The 18,877-nt window shown below is 37.7% G+C and overlaps 2 protein-coding genes across 2 annotated transcripts; both read right to left on the minus strand.

Annotated features, from left to right (window-relative positions):
- Nucleotides 1–8,088: 8,088 nt before the first annotated feature.
- LOC111909790 (uncharacterized) lies at nt 8,089–8,523 on the minus strand. The gene has a single exon (XM_023905567.1). The coding sequence runs from the start codon at nt 8,521–8,523 to the stop codon at nt 8,089–8,091; it is 435 nt and encodes a 144-aa protein (XP_023761335.1).
- Nucleotides 8,524–9,154: 631 nt separating this feature from the next.
- On the minus strand, nt 9,155–10,778 carry LOC111909791 (protein FAR1-RELATED SEQUENCE 5-like). The gene is made up of 3 exons (XM_023905568.2): nt 10,099–10,778; nt 9,736–9,994; nt 9,155–9,598 (listed from the first exon to the last, which is right to left on the minus strand). The coding sequence occupies exons 1-3, from the start codon at nt 10,776–10,778 to the stop codon at nt 9,155–9,157; spliced, it is 1,383 nt and encodes a 460-aa protein (XP_023761336.2).
- Between the last annotated feature and the right edge of the window lie 8,099 nt (nt 10,779–18,877).

Raw genomic sequence — 18,877 nt, forward strand, 5'->3', positions numbered from 1 at the left:
TACCTCTTAAAATTCAACATTTGTGGCTAAATGTTTATTAAGGTGTGTGTGTATATATATATATATATATATATATATATATATATATATATATATATATATAGTTAGTTAGTTAGTTAGTTAGTTAGGATCATTTGACCGGATAAGATCTAATTTTTCTGGAATGCATAAAGTTGTTGTATATGATGTTTTAAGGATTGTACCTCTTAAATAACAGAATTTGAGGCTAAATGTTTATTAAGATACTAGTCGTTTACCCGCGCAAAACGACGGGTGTGGATCAACAAAATGACATAAAAAATTTGTTAAACAAAATGACGAACAGATAGAGATTTCTTATACCTGCGCTAGGATTAAACGTAAGACATTTTTTGCTTAATTCAATTTTAGTAGAAAGAAAAACCAAAGGAGGAGACAGCGAGCATGAGAGAGAACCAAGGTCTTGCGGTCAATAGCTAGGCATTCATGATAGACGAATGCTAGATCAATGTGCTTCTTCCGGTTTATATGAAATGCTTTATAACGTGTGCATCGTATTAGACCGATTCAAATAGATATGAAGATCATTTGGTCAAACTTTGACCCATTCAAAATCTTATCATCATCTTATTTGACTTTTTCATTAATGTTGACTGGATAAGATTCAGTATTTATCGATTCAATTGGATATAAGGAACACTTGTTCAATGTTTGACTCATTCAAAATCTTATCATCATATTATTTGACTTTTTCATAAATGTTGACCGGATAAGATTTAGTATTTTTCGATTCAATTGGATATGAGGAACACTTGGTCAAATTTTGACCAATACAAAATCTTATCATCATCTTATTTGACTTTTTCATAAATGTTGACCGGATAATATTCGGAATTCTTTTAATGCATAAAGTCATTGTACATGATGCACTAATGGTTTGTACCTCTTATGTTTCAACATTTGACCAAATTTGCATAATAAGTAATATATATATATATATATATATATATATATAGCTAGCTAGTTAGTTAGTTAGTTAGGATCATTTGAAAGGTGATTTTTTGTATGATTTTTTCTTTCAAAACAAACTTTGTGAAACTTTAGTCGTTGGATTTTAACCACTTTTTAAAAAAAAATCTATTTCAAAATGTGCATATATGCATTCACGTCAAAAGTTTTATTTACACATTTAAAAAAAAGACATTTCATTGAAAAAAATAGAGAATTAAGCTCTTATTGAGCGTCATAATGTGTTGTACACAAGAATTTGAAAAATATCTTGAATATTGTTTTGGATAACGTTATAGACTTTATAGTATCTTTAGATTAATTGTCATTGTAAATGAAACAACAAATTAGAATCACTACAAATGATGTTCTTTATTAAGTGATACCCATAATTAAACACTTGTGAGAAACCATCCATGCAAAATATCAAATAATGAAACTAATGTACTCTTGATGTAATATGTAGAGTAAAGAGAATTTTTACATTAATGTATTTTATCAAGTAAATTGCCAAACAAAGCATTGGTATTCGCATGAAGTTAAAAACTCATTAACTATGTTCATATATATATATATATATATATATATATATATATATATATATATATATATATATATATATATATATATATATAGGGAAAGGATCAAATGAGAACGTCTAAAAGATTGAGAACGCGAGAACAAATCTGGTACATTAAATATTTAAAATCTAAGGATGTCATTAATCATTAATTAAAACAAAATATTAAATGAATTTAATCTTTTTTTTAATTAAAAAAAATATAAAAGGGTATTCAAGTAATTTTATGATGTCATCCATTTTGAATATATCAGGTAAGTTTGAAAATTAAAAGAAATCATTCCTATGTTTTAGTAATCGCAGCTAACTTCTAATCTTTTGGATGATTCGATCGTATCTTGAATGCAAAATATCGTCAAAGCTAAACGTTTATACAAGACTCGATTAATATTGTTCATCCGTAAAGAGATATTTTGCATTCAGAAGTCCGTGAAGGGTTGAAGGTAGAGGAATGTCGTCAATGATCAACCGAAGTGGAAGAAGTAAGCTTTCTAATCTTTTTTGAATGTCGAATGACTGGAAAATGGGTGTAGTAGTGTGTTTATTTTTTGTTAATGTGTACATTTTAACGATTCTTAAAACCCTAGAAGTTGGGTTTTTCGTTTTTTCTTTATATCATCGATTATGAACTGTAGTGACTCTTCATCGTTGATGATTGTTGATTTAAAGGTTGTATTTTACAAATAACACGTTGATGTATGTGAATGTTTAAATGAAAATGGTAATTGTAGATGAGTTTCGAAGTTACGGTATTATGATATTGAATGTGTTTAAAAATTAATTGTTTATGATTGTGTTTGAAAGTTCTAAGATGCATATATATGTGTAGTCGTAGTCGACTACTTTTGAACTGAAGTAAGGTTACGAAAACCCAAAAATTAGGGCTTTTTTTTACTTTTGTTTTAAGAGTCGTATTGTTGATCAATGGCAAAATAAATACATTATCAGTAGGACAAGAGGAGTAATTGATGTTAGTATTTGATTGTGAATGGTGTTTAGTAGAAAAATAATAAGGAAGGGTATAAATGTCATTTGTTACTATTGATTACTTGTAAAATCCGATTGTTTGTGCGACAGAAGTACTTTTCTAGTATTAATCCTTGTTGTTGGTTGTATATTATGTATATTGTTAAAGTCATATTCAGATGTGAATGGGTACTTTATTGAGTATGTATGTGGTTTTGATCTTGTACATGATGTACTAAGTAAAGAATAATGGTGTAGGAGTCCCTACTGTTTTTTGTGAGTAAGTTAATTACACTGTTTGTTTAGTGATGATTATTGTAAACATTACTCTGTTTTTGGGTATGTGTTTAATTGTGTTTGTGTTTAGTAGGTATAATTTATGATTATTTGAGTCGTTAATGATTCAATTTTGAGTTATAAATGATTAAGTTATTTTAATTCTACTATTAGGTAGAAAGAAAAGCGAGAGGATATTACTAAAGACGGCATTTAGCAAATTCACAAATGAAGAATCCAATCCATTGCTTATTGATATTGAAGATGAAGACAATGAAAGAAACGAAATAGTACAACCTTGGATTAGAAGAGAAGGACAAAATAAGTGTTCAACACCTAAGAAGAAAACTAAAAAACAAACTGGTGGTGATGATGATTATATGAAATTTAAAATGTTAAATATCAATTGGAATCTATAGTGATTATGTGTCTTATTTTTTGGACAGGTGTGGGGGAACGTGTTAATCGCACACCAGCTAATTCAATGTGAAGGGATCTTAAAGTTGTAGTTTTGAGCTCAGATTTAAGTAATGTACTTGTTTAAAAATAAATCTATTTAGAGTTTGATGTTGTAGTTAGTTTTAATAACTTGTGTTGTTTTGTATTTATTAATAGAAAAGAACATGAAAACCAAAGTCAATGTGAAGAAGTTTGATGGAGGAAATTCAAGGTTTTCAAAATCTAAAAATAATATACAGAAACAAAAAGGTATCAATGATGATTTCATGTAATGTAAGTTGTATATTAAAGTGTCTTCAGTTATGATTATGTTGTCTACTTATTGGCAGGTTTGATTGAAAGTTATGACATGACAGAAGATAGTGGAATACATAGGGAAAATGAATTGAGAACAAAAAGACGGTTTGATAGATGTAAAATAAAAGGTGATGAAGTTGTTGTTATAAACTCATGTTCAGGTAGTGATTTTTTTTAATAAATTTAGTATAGTATTATTTTGGTAATTTATTTATAATCATTTATTGTGTTAAATATGTCTTAACAGGAATAGATAATGTTACTGTCAAGAAGCTTGATGAAGATGAAGACTCTGATTTTGAAGATGTCAAACCTGTGGTAATAAGGAAAAAGAGAAGGCGTTATACTTCATTCAAAAATGATGACAAAGAAAATGTGAAGAAATTTAAAAGACAAAAGAATAAAGAAGGAAATGTAGTGAAGGCAAGAAAACTGCCTAAAGTTGTAGCAAGTGATGCAGAAGAAGCAAGGCGAATACAAGTACGGACATCTCCAAATTTTTTGTACAGTTGTATGCATAACCTTAGCAAGGAACAGGAAGCTTATATTTCTTCTATTGGTCTGGGGCATTTGTTGAATATGAAAGTGGATGGGTGTGCATCAATTATGGGGCATTATATTGTAAGGAATTTTGATGCAGATATGATGGTACTCAAACTTCATCATGGAGAGATACAAATCAATCGGCAAGTTATTCACGAAATGTTGGGTCTGCCTCTGGGACATGTTACAATAAAGTCCATGCCTTATAGAGAAGTCACAGACGACACGATAACTGTTTGGAGGAAACAATTTGAAGATGAAGATAATATTAGACCAAGGGCAGTTCAACAAGTTATTATGCAATCAACACGTGCGGATTTAATCTTTAAAGTAAACATATTTGTCCTGTTGTGTAATACACTAGGTCAGTCGATGAGCATGGGAACATGTGACCTGTCCATGTTATCAAAAGTCACGAAAGACCTGGATCTAAGTGACATTGATTGGTGTGGATATGTTTTTGATTGCCTTAAGGAGACAAAAAGTGCATGGAATCCAAACAGCAAAAAAGGATTCTATGTTGGGCCAATTATATTACTGCTGGTAAGATTTGTTTTAAATTCAGTTGTCATTCAATATTGGTAGACTTATGTGTGTAGATTCATTAAAGTGTATTTAAGTAATACATTTTTTATTTGTCTTTGTTTTTGTCGCTATACGTAGAAAGTGTTCGATGTGATTCAGTGAAGATTGTACGATGCAGACCAGCAATATGTTGTTGGAATGTTGATAAACTACGTGAGCGAGAAAGAGTAGAGTGTAGGACAATTGGTCTGGGTATGGGTGAATTGCAAGATCCATTTCAAGTCATCAATGAAGCATCGGGAACTAGTAATGTAGGGCAAGAAAAAGTTCAGGTAATATTTTATTGTATTGAATAATGCATATGAAATTTATTATTTGTTATTTTGGTATAATCTAAATTAATTATATTCATACATTATTGACAGGGAAATGATGCAGGAGGTGTTAAAAGTAATGATAGAATGTGTAAGGTATTAATATAATATAATCATTACTAAATAATAAGTTATTAGTACAACAACTAATATTGTATTAATTTTCGTAGGGAAATCAAGGATAGGAGATTTTTAGTGGAAGTGGGGAAAGTGTTGAGGTAGTTTACTACCTATTCACATTTGAATAATGAGTTACTATAGTATTAACTAATACTAACTAACATATTAATGTTTTTATTTGGTTTTTAACGTAATTCTATTGTGGTGACCTAATTAGACAACTATTTCAACAATAAAGGAGATGTACGACATGATATTGCAGCAAAAGAAAGTGTTGGAAGACAAAATAAATGATGCTGTCAAGAAATATCCTGAGAATTAGTTGGTCAAAGAATGGAAAAACAAAGTAAATGATTTGTTTAGTGAAGTTTTCGCATCAGAGGAACCAGAACAATCTCAATGGTGGTATGATAACGAGGCTGAAATTGAACGTATGCTGATTCTAGCTACAACTCACAAACAGTTTGACAACTCCCCGATAGTAAAATGTAGTATTCACATGTCACAGGAATATGCAGACTTCACGAATAGATCTGGAAGAAAATCTTTTAAGAATACACCACCATCTAAAATGGAAATGCCAATTCCTTTGTCTGTAGTACCATTCAACAATGATGAACATTGGGTTAGTAGAAGAGGGTATAGGCCTCGCATGAAATCCGAATATCTGAAATCTCCTTACATTATACGGGTTGTTGATATCATCAAAGGAGTTCCACGGCAGGAAAAACATGTAGCAGAATGGATATTCTCTCTCCAGGGAGAGCCAAAGTAAGTTGCATTTAAAATATTTTTAAAATTACTTAATTTTGTTGGTTGCTTATTAAAAATAGTATTAATTAGTCACGTCTTTTGCAGTGATATAGTTTTCCACACTTTGGATGGTTTTTCTGCTCAGAGGTTTCACATGGAAAGTTTTTTTTCCAACATGCGAACTATTTGGCCATGTCATTGATTGTTGCAGTCAAGTGTTGAATCTTGATGAAAGTAACCGTGCACCTGAATCGCCTCTGAGAGTTTATTGCAAGACAGATGTGACGGTATAATTTAATATTGTTCAATGTTGATTATACTATTTTTTAAATACAACATATAAATAAGTTAATGAGTTTTTAAAAATGGATCACAGAATTCGTATCTTGAAAGTGATTTAACAGAAAGTCAACGTAAAGATAAATTCATTGAGAGTCTGGTGCTTTCTATTGAAGATATGGATGCAAGCCTATGTTTTGTTGGATTGGTAAGAGATATATCTCCACAGTTTAGTTATGTGTTTATTTATCATTGATCAAATATGAATATTAAATAAAGTGAATACATGTAAATGAATAAACGTTGCAACTTTTCCTACCAGTCATCCGTTCCTTCCACATTTTCCGTTTTATGATCAATCTACAACACCCAGAGTTTTTAATCATTGACAACAACAAAGTTGATGATCCTAATGGTGAGAGATATGGTCAGTTGTCCTAAATCATTGTAAGTGATTAATAAAAATTACTTTACATAGTTAATAAAATTTCATATGTGTTGACAATGTTTTTTACATTTTCAGAAAGAGTCCATAGTTGATTACTTAAAATCTCAGAATCATCCAAAAGCTGAGATGTTTTCACATGTGATTCCACATAGACTGGAAATGCCTTGGAGAACAATAAACAACAGCATTGATTGTGGTGTGTTTACGATGCGTCACATGGAAACATATATGGGTGGAAGTATGAATGAGTTTAAAGTTGGGTTCAAGAACGAGTCTTCTGCACAAGATGATCAACTTGTTAAACTGAGGACAGTATTTATACAAAATCGTCACTCATGAATATAATGTGTAAAAGGATTATGTGTTGCAAAAGGTTGATGAATTCCACAAGATTCCTTTAAGACATCGTTCTCAACTGTTGGCCATTGCAAAGGAAGAAATTCACAAGAGATTGGATGATTTAAGTTAATTCTGTTAAAAAAGTTATTTTAGTTATGACTTCAATGGTTTCTTTTGGATAGTTTTAAAACAATGGTTTTGTATGCTAAGGATATTAACTTGGGTTGTTGAACGTACAATAGTTCCTTTTGGTTTGCTAATTTTAGTAATGGATTAGTGATATTTTAGTAGTTATAATTTTACATTAACATTTGAAAAATTAAGTTATGTTAAAAAATGATGATTAACATGGATGGTATAATTTTAGTGTATATTCAGGAATGATTCTTACTAACAAACATTTGTTAATATGCTATGTTACTATGACCATACAATCAGAATTTTTAATAATTAAAGTGAATATATCTATATTATATAATGATTGTTGTTGGGTTTATATCTTAAAGTATGTTGTTATTCAAATATTGAATAATAGCATAAATACTTAAATTATTCCTAACATATTATACTTTAAATGCAAATTGTTTTAACTTAACAGAAGAGTATTTAACAATTTTCATATCATCAATATGTTGAAAATAATTAATGTATTTATGATGTTATTCATTATTGACTATAATTAAGGGTTTAAAGTCGACCATGGTTAAACTTATGACTAAAATTTACCCAAAAGCAAACGTAAATCAATATATGATGTATAGGTGTTTTAAAAGTTAATCGTACAAACATTTGTTATTAAGATATACTACTAACAGCATACAATAAACTATGAATACTGCTTGAATTATATATGACTATAGTATATAATGATTGATGTTTTTATAATTTCAAGAAAGGAAAAGTATATCTATTCTAAGTGCGAACTGTTTTAATCAAATAATAGAGGTTTAAATGCCAGATAATATCATTAATCTGTTAGGATTACCAAATTTGGCATTGCTATTATTCATCGTTGAATAAAACAAAACGTTAAAAATAATGAAGGTGTTTTAAGATAACATAACATTTAAATCATAGAAACATATTCTTATTCATAAATCTAATAGAAAAGTAAAATCTATTGGGAAAACGAATGGGCCATTTTAAGCTGCTTTTGACTCTCGTGCAAGTCTTACTTTGCAAGTCCTCCAATTATGGTTAACATATTGATTGCAACCTGTGCACATTCTGGTTTTTTTCTTTGCAGCTGCAACGACTTTCTCAATAGCACTAACCATTCTTTTCTTAGTTCCACTACCTTTGGTATGTATAGATGCAGGTGGATGGATATTTATTTCATCAGGAATGCTGCGTATTCCAAGCATCCGAATAATTTCTTCTTCATTGTTATCAGGTGATGTTTGGTTTGAACTGCCAAACTCCATTGCCGCCTGCTTCAACGTACGTGTTTTTTCAACAAATTCCAACAATTTCTCCTTGCTTCTTTTGAAATGATCCAAGCAGTATTCAATATTGTTGTATGCCTCTGTTAGAAGTGTGAAGGTGTCATCTTCTGTTTCCATGGCAACATGTTTCATGGCAAGCAAATGGCTGGAAATTGCGTCCCTTCTCCATCTTCTTAGAATATACTACTCTGGAATCTCTTCAACATGGTTGTTTTTCAATACAGCAAAAATATGACGACACAAAATGCCAGTACGTATGAAGTGATTTCATGAACATTTAACTTTTTTTTTCAGACAACTTTAGTTCAACCTACATTGTATAATAAAAATAATGTATGATAGTAACTGATTGAATTAACATATTAGTTGGTGGTTATTGCATAATATTGAAAAAAAATATATGTAATTTAAAATAATGATATAATATACCTGTATGATGACTAATGAAAAGCGTTTAAACGATGAATATAACCTTGCATTTTATCTTCAACTGTTTGCTCTTATCCGTTTGTGTAATCATAACAACTTGCCACCCATCAATCTTTTCAACACTGTCGATAGAACAGTACCAGGCTGCTTTAAATATTTCCTTTTTGACCTCATAGAAAAAAAAAATTAGTGTAAACCGCAGCTGCATGTTCTAGTAATCCACTTTGAAGCGTCATTTACCGTTTGTGTAATCATAACAACTTGCCACCCATCAATCTTTTCAACACTGTCGATAGAACAGTACCAGGCTGCTTTAAATATTTCCTTTTTGACCTCATAGAAAAAAAAATTTAGTGTAAACCGCAGCTGCATGTTCTAGTAATCCACTTGGAAGCGTCATTTCATGCTTTGCATTTTTTCTATCATGTTCTAGTTTCTGTTGAGCATTTCGTTGCTTTCCAATTGCGGTGTCGTAGTTCATCATGAAATAGATAAGCCAATTACCAGAGTTAGAGTATTTATTAAAAAATGAGTTCAGGCTTTCAGACCTTGAAGTAGTTTTCATCAGACCGTGTAGTGGCATGTCTTTAAAATAGGCTGGAATCCAAAGTTTTCGATCCCTGTACATGTCTTTGAACCATCTTTTTTCCTGTAGTTTGAATTTTCTCATAAGCAGTTTCCACCTTGATTCAAACACTTCAGGCTCGATGTAGACATTCCAAACAAGTTTCGTAAAACGCTTTCGAAAATCAGTGTTTTTCAAAAAATCGGTTGAAACCTAAAAAAAATAGAAATTTATAAGATTAACTATGAATAAACAATATGTATGCTAATCGTTTTTAAAAATATGTGAACTGTGTAAATCATTGCTGAATAAAACATGTTGCGTGTTAACTTAAACCAAAATATACACACCTTGGCTTGTAGTTTTTTCATAATGTGCCACATACATAAACGATGATTAGAAGTAGGAAATATTGCTTCAACGGCCTGTAGAATTGTTGGATCTTGGTCTGTTAACACTAATTGAGGGTGTTTTACATGTGCTTTCAAAAAATCTTCGAGCAACCAACGATAAGATTCTATTGACTCGTTGCTTAACAAACTTGCCCCCATGTTTATTGAACGTTTGTGGTTATCAATGGCTGTAAACGGCACAAAAATCATTCCATACCTATATCAAAAAGGTAATTAAAAACAAATTCAACATTGATTATAAACTCAAAAAAACATCAATATTCATATTTAAAGAAAAATATAATAAGTATAAGAGCATACTTATTTGTTCGGAATGTAGCATCAAATGAGATCACATCTCCAAACTCCTTGTAATATAACTTATCGGTTTCATCCGCCCAAAACATTGCGTTTAACACACTATCAACACATTTATACTCAAATGTGTAGTTATGTAACTCATCTTTCCTCATGTTCATTTTGTCAACAACCAGCTGTGCATCCTTGTCACCTATAATGTTTCCCATCTTCCTTCTGAAATTTTTATAATCAATTGCTTCAGGGCCAACGTTTTCATAACCTCCTTGCAAACTAGCTTGTAACTTATGTGCCTTTGTTGCACCAATGTTAGATGTTGAAGAACGCACTATAAACTCCTTGTCTTTATAACTAAGTCGTCGTGCACGTTTGGAATACCGTCTTTCTTCTTTAGTCTCTAGGGGGTGGTTGTGATTCTCTTCAAACTCGTATATTTTACAAGCATTAGTTTGCATATGTAACCTTTCAAACTTTATCAATGCCTTGCAGTCCGTGATTTTGAAGTTTGAGTTTCGTTTATTCCTTCCACTTCCCTCAGGATCCAAAGTGTCAGTTGATCTGTTAAGTATTTTACCCATTTTGTTGCACACTGCATACCTTTTTTTAATGGTTTTGTCACCAAACCTTGTTATTGTATTTAACCTGACACCAAAACCTGCTTTATCTGCATATAATTTATACATTTCAACCGCCTCCTCTAATGATTGATATATATAGCATCTACATCTGGCATAAAATCTTTAGGAACAATAGGTTTCCACAACTTGGTTTTCCCAACAGGCGAGTCAACAACATTACTATCGAATGATTCCTCTTCAGAATCAGTTTGATTTGTACCTGTTTTTTTAAGACAACAAAAAACAATAATGCGACATGCAAGATATGATATATGTAACATCCCGGAATAGCAAGAGTAGAATTGAAGGACTAAAAGTGTAAATTTTGAAGGGCAACTCGGCGAGTCCATGGATGGACTCGGCGAGTAAGGTCGCGACTTTGGCCGCGAGTCAAGTGGCCTACTCGGCGAGTCCAAAGATGGACTCGGCGAGTAGGTGCTGAGTGGAGAAAACCCTAAATCCGGGGAATGAGCCTTATTTAAAGAACATTATATCCTCTCCCCATCCTCTTTGATTCCCCTTGAAGTCCAGAAACCCTAGAAAGCGTGATTGAAGAAGATTGGAGTGTATTTGGAGCTTGGGGAGGTGTTTGTTGAAGAAATCTTGAAGGAGAAGAGGCTTGGATCAAAGGGCTTTGCTTGGATTCGAGTTTCATTGCAGTTGGGGCATTCTCTTGGAGGTAATATCTCGTTCTTGGGCTATCAATCATATGGATTCATCGTTTTGGGGTTTGTAGGGAGTATATCTTGGTATGTTTTAGAGTTTGGAGGTTAGATCTGAGGTTGCTACCTTAGATCTAGAATATTGAAGGCCCAGAGTGCATTAAAGTTCCTGTGTTTGGGTGCTTAGTGAAGCCATCATGTCCCAAACCCTAGCTATAAAGTGAATAAGGCCTAGATCTCTTTGGATTCACGTAAAGTTTGCCACTTTACGTGATGGATGAGTTGTAGGAGGCTAGATCTATGTTTTGGATCAATTGCGTGGTCTGGAATGCTTCTGTATAGATTCAGATCGGTGGTACTCGGTGAGTTACATGGGTGAACTCGACGAGTTGCTTGAAGATGAGTTGGGACTCGACGAGTTGGAAGAACAACTCGGCGAGTTGGATGAAGATGGCCTGGAACTCGGCGAGTTGTATGAACAACTCGGCGAGTAGGTTGAAGATAGCCTTAGACTCGGCGAGTCTGTTCTTGGACTCGGCGAGTCTTGTCGAAGAGTCCCGATATTCTCTGGTTGAGTCGAGAATCGGTGAGTCAAGGGAAGACTCGGTGAGTTGAGAGCGAGTGGACTCAGAGTTGTTGAACTCGGCAAGTCTCGGGGTGACTCGGCGAGTTAGGTCGCGGATTGAGTGAAGTTTTGAGTATGGGAACTCGGCGAGTCATAGGGTTGACTCGGCGAGTAGGGTCAGTCAGGGGTTGACTTTGACCTTGTCTTTGACCAAGGGTTAACCAGTGGTTTCCAGGGGTATTTTGGTAATTGTTTATGGTTTTGAGTTCAGTGCATTGGCGGCTGTCCAGAGGTGGAGATCGTATCAGTGATCGGAGCAACTTGAGTTATCTGTTCAGTCGGTAGTTTCGAGGTGAGTTATCCTCACTATATCAATAGGGTTTAAGGCACCAAGGTCGAACCTTTATTGGATGGAAATCCGGGTAGTGTCTGTTGTTATGATATTGCGGAATATGGGCCGGAAGGCATTACGTTATGGGCCGGAAGGCATTATATGTTGTGGGCCGGAAGGCATTACATGTTGTGGGCCGGAAGGCATTGCGATGTGGACCGGAAGGTCATGGCCTGGAAAGGCGTATGTGTGTAAGTAGTATGTTGACTGATTCGTAGGGTGATGTTATGCTAGTGACCGGTTAGGCCGGTATCTTGGTTAGAGTAATGTTATGTTATGTGATCTGTTGATCGATTTACTGACTGCGATCTGTGATATGGTTATGTGTTATGTGCAAGTTTGCTTGGCCTGGGGTTTGACCCGATATGTATGGCTGTTCTATGATCTGTTATGTTATATATGCATTTTATGCTATGGGCCGGAAGGCGATATGTTATGGGCCGGAAGGCAATATGTTATGGGCCGGAAGGCGATGTGTTATGGGCCGGAAGGCAATATGAATTGGACCGGAAGGTCGTGGCCTGGAAGGGCGTATATGTGGTTGGTATTTTGGGGGTATCTCACTAAGCTTTCGGGCTTACAGTTGTGGTTTTATGTTTTCAGGTTCTCAGGAGTCTGTGGCAAGGCAAAGGCGTGATCGTACCGTTCCTCGCGTTGGCGTTTTATGATATGAACCTGGGAAAATACTCTGTTAAATAATGTATTGAAAACATTTTTGTAACAACGTTATTAAAATGGGTGGTTTTTGAAAAGTTTTAATTGTTTTGAAATTTTGGTCGTTACAAGTTGGTATCAAAGCCTTGGTTTGAGTGAATTGGAGGAACATTCGTGTGACTCCAGTCTCAAATCGAGGAGGGTTTTAAAAAGAGAAATTAAAATGGTTTTCAAATTAAGTAAAAGGAGGACGCGGAGGTACGATCAGCCGAAGCCAGTAAGTAACCCCAAGATACCATACATGATATTTGTCTTATTGAGCTTGATAGAACAGCATGCTAGAGTTAGGCTAGGGATCTTCAGGAATTCATGACAATGTTGCCTGATTTGTGATGCCTATAGCCTAGGGTCCCTTATGGGAGATTCTCAGTGTTCCTCTAGTGGTGAGGGGTTGAGCGTTGTTATGCATGTTTCTCTAGGGTATTGTGGTAGTACTTCATACAAATATGGGTAGGTGTGGAAGGTAGTATGGGCCCGTACTACTGAAAGCACAGGACCCATACGCGTATCAGGGAAACCATGATCTTTAGGGTTGGGGTGCGAGAGTTGGATCCCAGGATTGTGGGAAGAGTCTGAGATTTGGTATGGTGTTTTTCAGTATGGAGATTCCGAGGCATGATGAGAGTGGATCCGGATCAGGATCGGGAGCTGGAGAGAGAGTCCGGGTGGATCGGTGCCGTCTGAGGTTATCGATCAGATGAGTACGAGCGAGTTGGATGCGAGGATTCGCGAGATCCTGCATGATGAGGTTGCTGCATTGTTCCGGGCTGAGTTGCCGAAAATGTTTGGGTCGATCAAGACCGCCATGGTTGAGTATTTTGATGAGCGCTATGCGGCTCTCGCAGAGACGGCTGCCGCGGCGGCTACAGCGGCTGTAGCAGCGGCAAGGGGAGGGGCTAGTCGGGGTTTTCAGTATCGGGACTTCTATTATACGAAGCCTCCCACATTCGATGGAGTTCAGGACCCGATTGTTGCTATGACATGGTTATCAGACGTGGAGGGGTGTTTCTCCACGTGTTTATGCCCTGCTGATCAGAGGGTGAGGTGTGCTCTGAACCTGTTGAGGCTCGGGGCGAAGGGTTGGTGGAGATTGACCACGGGGTCATATTCAGATGCGTAGAGGGCTGCGGTATCATGGGATCAGTTCCGAGAGATGTTCATCACTCGTTATGTTTCGCAGGTTGAGAGGGAGAGATTGGCTCAGGAATTCCTTGAGCTAAAGCAGGATTCGGAGTCGATGAATGAGATCACCAGGATGTTCACTGAGGGGGTGATGTTTTGCCCTGAGTTCGCCTCGGAGCAGGCCCAGATGTCCCGATATCTGAGTATGCTCAAGGGGGATATCAGACAGTTCGTGTATGCGCAGAGGTGCGAGACTTTGTTGGAGTTGCAGGAGGCCGCCAGGCGGCGTGAGGTAGAGGTTGGGTTGCAGTTGCGTGAGCTGAGGCAGGCCCCGATGCAGTCGTGGCCGACGCCGAAACGGTCAAGGACCGTTGATGTTAGAGTGGAGGATGGGTCACACCGGAGTTTGTTGGTCCGGTGGTGCATGCCGCAAATGCGGAAGGGAGGGGCACTATGCGCGGGATTGTCGGCAGTCGGTGCCGGTTCGGGATTTGAGGATTTGTTATCATTGTCGTCAGGTTGGACATTTGAGGGTCAACTGTCCACAGCTTTCTGCAGGACCGGTGCAGGCTCCAGCACCGGCCACTTTGAGGATTTCAGGAGGAGGTCAGGATGGAGCAGAGCCCCCAAGGGCTCAGGGTCGTGCTTATCAGCTTGCGGCAGAGGAGGTCGGAGCAGTTCCGGAGGCAGCTGCGGGTATGTTTCTTTCTTGATGTCTTGTTATCTTGCGATTTTTGGTGGTGTATTGTTTGTGCTGGTATCCTTGTGTGGATTTCGATGCGGTATTCGTCATTTTGCGGGTTTGGCATGGTTATGGATTTGTGTTTCAGGTTTTCATCTTGGTATCCATTGTTCCCTGAGGGTTTGGTATGATTATAGTTGGTGTTTTGTGCTATCGTTGGTTATCGTTCGTGAGGGTTATTAGTGGAGATGCGGCATTGGGTTGAATGTCGGGTAGCATCTACATTCGTGGAATGGATAATTGGAGATCGGATTCTTTTGAGCGGATTGATCAGTGAGGAGATGTGTTTTGCTGAGGGTTACTTATGCTTGTGGGAAGCAGTCAGTGTGTAAGTGTTCTCTTGGTGCGAGATTGTTCTGGAAGGTCGTTAATGGCGACCGGTGGTTGTTAGTTAGTGCTTTAAGTCGGGGAGAATTGGAGAATTCTCCGGGAGATCGATGAGTATTTGAGGGTACTTAGTTGTTGGGATTCAGCAGTGTTCTGTCAACCCAGAGTATAGGCTGATAGGAGCGAGTGTCGAGCATACGGGGCGGGATACGGACCTAGGGCATTTGTTTGTGGAGGCCTGGAAGCAGGCCGGGATCAAATTTGAGTAGGTAACCGGGGTTATGTGATCAGAGTATTGGTATGCTTTATGTACGTGATGTGTTGTACTACATTAATTCTATGGGATTTATGTTGTGCATGTTTATAGAGTTGGAACCGGAAGGTTCCCAGAGTTAGAACCTGAGGGTTCATAGAGTTTGGGTGTACGGACCCACAGAGATATAGCCTCGAGTGGCTAATATGTGTTATGTGAGTCGGTCCAGTCATGCTGGAGACTCTACTGTTATTGTTGGATCAGTTTGAGATTGCGGTTTGTGTATGTTGCAGTGTGATTGCATTGGAAGGTCTGGCCCCGGGTAGTGATCTTGTTTAGTTGAGGTAGTGCATGGGCTTGAGAGTCCCTGCGAGGAGAGTCAGAGTAAGTGTGTTGGATGGATAGCGGACACGCTAAGGGTGGTGTAGCATCAGGCGAGCACCGTGGCATTTGTCGGAGCGACATTGTGGCCGGGTGGATTCCTTGGTAAAGGAAGAGAGAGAGGTAAGAGGTGTGTAACTCCGAGAGGGAGCGCAAGTTCACGGAAGTGAAAGCGTCCGAGCAGAGTTATGATTAGAGCAATTCGAGTATGGTTAGTAAGCAGCGTGTTTGCGGCAGTGGATTAGAAGCTCATCCGGTTTGGAATGTCTGCTGAGGTCGCGGAGGGAAATCCTCAAGTGTAGAGCCAAGAGGCTCGGAAGGGATGCAGGGAGAGAAGGAGTCTTGAACTCTCAGTGTGATTCTGATCAGGGTATGGGATGTATAATAGTGGTTCATCCTGGGGGATGTTTGAGGGTATTATCAGTGTATCAGGTTTTCCCAACCTGAGGGTGTTAGAACTAGTTCAGCATGTGTATGCGGTTGCAAGAGGAGAACTCATGAGAGTTGCTCTGAGATTGAGAATGGGTCTCTCAGTCGTCCCGGAATGAATAGAGTGGGATTCGGATCGGGAATCCGATGGTTCATGGTTTTCTAACCCTTATGGGTCGAGTGATTGTTGAGATTTGGGGCAGTGATGCATCTTGGGTAATTCTCGGTTATTGAGAGTGATGATCAAGGGGTACAGTCGGTGCCCGGTTCGAGACGGTGGTCAGGACACCATGAAGGAGGGGAAGGTGTATTCGAGTTTTGATAAGTATGCCTTGAGGGACCTGGTCCGGTTAAGGCCAGGTGGAGCGTTGTGGGAGTATCCTTGGAGTTGAGTTCCTGTAGGCTTCGAGGGCGAAGCCTAATTTAAGTGGGGGAGAATTGCAACATCCCGGAATAGCAAGAGTAGAGTTGAAGGACTAAAAGTGTAAATTTTGAAGGGCAACTCGGCGAGTCCATGGATGGACTCGGCGAGTAAGGTCGCGACTTTGGCCGCGAGTCAAGTGGCCTACTCAGCGAGTCCAAAGATGGACTCGGCGAGTAGGTGCTGAGTGGAGAAAACCCTAAATCCGGGGAATGAGCCCTATTTAAAGAACATTATATCCTCTCCCCATCCTCTTTGATTCCCCTTGAAGTCCAGAAACCCTAGAAAGCGTGATTGAAGAAGATTGGAGTGTATTTGGAGCTTAGGGAGGTGTTTGTTGAAGAAATCTTGAAGGAGAAGAGGCTTGGATCAAAGGGCTTTGCTTGGATTCGAGTTTCATTGCAGTTGGGGCATTCTCTTGGAGGTAATATCTCGTTCTTGGGCTATCAATCATATGGATTCATCATTTTGGGGTTTGTGGGGAGTATATCTTGGTATGTTTTAGAGTTTGGAGGTTAGATCTGAGGTTGCTACCTTAGATCTAGAATATTGAAGGCCCAGAGTGCATTAAAGTTCCTGTGTTTGGGTGCTTAGTGAAGCCATCATGTCCCAAACCCTAGCTATAAAGTGAATAAGGCCTAGATCTCTTTGGATTCACGTAAAGTTTGCCACTTTACATGATGGATGAGTTGTAGGAGGCTAGATCTATGTTTTGGATCAATTGCATGGTCTGGAATGCTTCTGTATAGATTCAGATCGGTGGTACTCGGTGAGTCACATGGGTGAACTCGACGAGTTGCTTGAAGATGAGCTGGGACTTGACGAGTTGGAAGAACAACTCGGTGAGTTGGATGAAGATGGCCTGGAACTCGACGAGTTGTATGAACAACTCGGCGAGTAGGTTGAAGATAGCCTTAGACTCGGCGAGTCTGTTCTTGGACTCGGCGAGTCTTGTCGAAGAGTCCCGATATTCTCTGGTTGAGTCGAGAATCGGTGAGTCAAGGGAAGACTCGGTGAGTTGAGGGCGAGTGGACTCAGAGTTGTTGAACTCGGCGAGTCTCGGGGTGACTCGGCGAGTTAGGTCGCGGATTGAGTGAAGTTTTGAGTATGGGAACTCGGCGAGTCATAGGGTTGACTCGGCGAGTAGGGTCAGTCAGGGGTTGACTTTGACCTTGTCTTTGACCAAGGGTTAACCAGTGGTTTCCAGGGGTATTTTGGTAATTGTTTATGGTTTTGAGTTCAGTGCATTGGCGGCTGTCCAGAGGTGGAGATCGTATCAGTGATCGGAGCAGCTTGAGTTATCTGTTCAGTCGGTAGTTTCGAGGTGAGTTATCCTCACTATATCAATAGGGTTTAAGGCACCAAGGCCGAACCTTTATTGGATGGACTCGTAGGGTGATGTTATGCTAAGTAGTATGTTGACTGATTCGTAGGGTGATGTTATGCTAGTGACCGGTTAGGCCGGTATCTTGGTTAGAGTAATGTTATGTTATGTGATCTGTTGATCGATTTACTGACTGCGATCTGTGATATGGTTATGTGTTATGTGCAAGTTTGCTTGGCCTGGGGTTTGACCCGATATGTATGGCTGTTCTATGATCTGTTATGTTATATATGCATTTTATGCTATGGGCCGGAAGGCGATATGTTATGGGCCGGAAGGCAATATGTTATGGGCCGGAAGGCGATGTGTTATGGGCCGGAAGGCAATATGAATTGGACCGGAAGGTCGTGGCCTGGAAGGTCGTATATGTGGTTGGTATTTTGGGGGTATCTCACTAAGCTTTCGGGCTTACAGTTGTGGTTTTATGTTTTCAGGTTCTCAGGAGTCTGTGGCAAGGCAAAGGCGTGATCGTACCGTTCCTCGCGTTGGCGTTTTATGATATGAACCTGGGAAAATACTCTGTTAAATAATGTATTGAAAACATTTTTGTAACAACGTTATTAAAATGGGTGGTTTTTGAAAAGTTTTAATTGTTTTGAAATTTTGGTCGTTACAATATAAATTTCTATCAATTACGTATACATAAACTACATAATTTTATAATCATAATCAACGTCTGTGAAACAGTAATCAAAGTTGAACTGTTTACTCATTTTAATCATATTAACTCATAATCACCAATGATTATCAAACTTAATCAACATTGTATTAAAC

This window comes from Lactuca sativa, chromosome 1 (assembly GCF_002870075.4).
Source record: "Lactuca sativa cultivar Salinas chromosome 1, Lsat_Salinas_v11, whole genome shotgun sequence".
Lineage (NCBI taxonomy): Eukaryota > Viridiplantae > Streptophyta > Magnoliopsida > Asterales > Asteraceae > Lactuca > Lactuca sativa.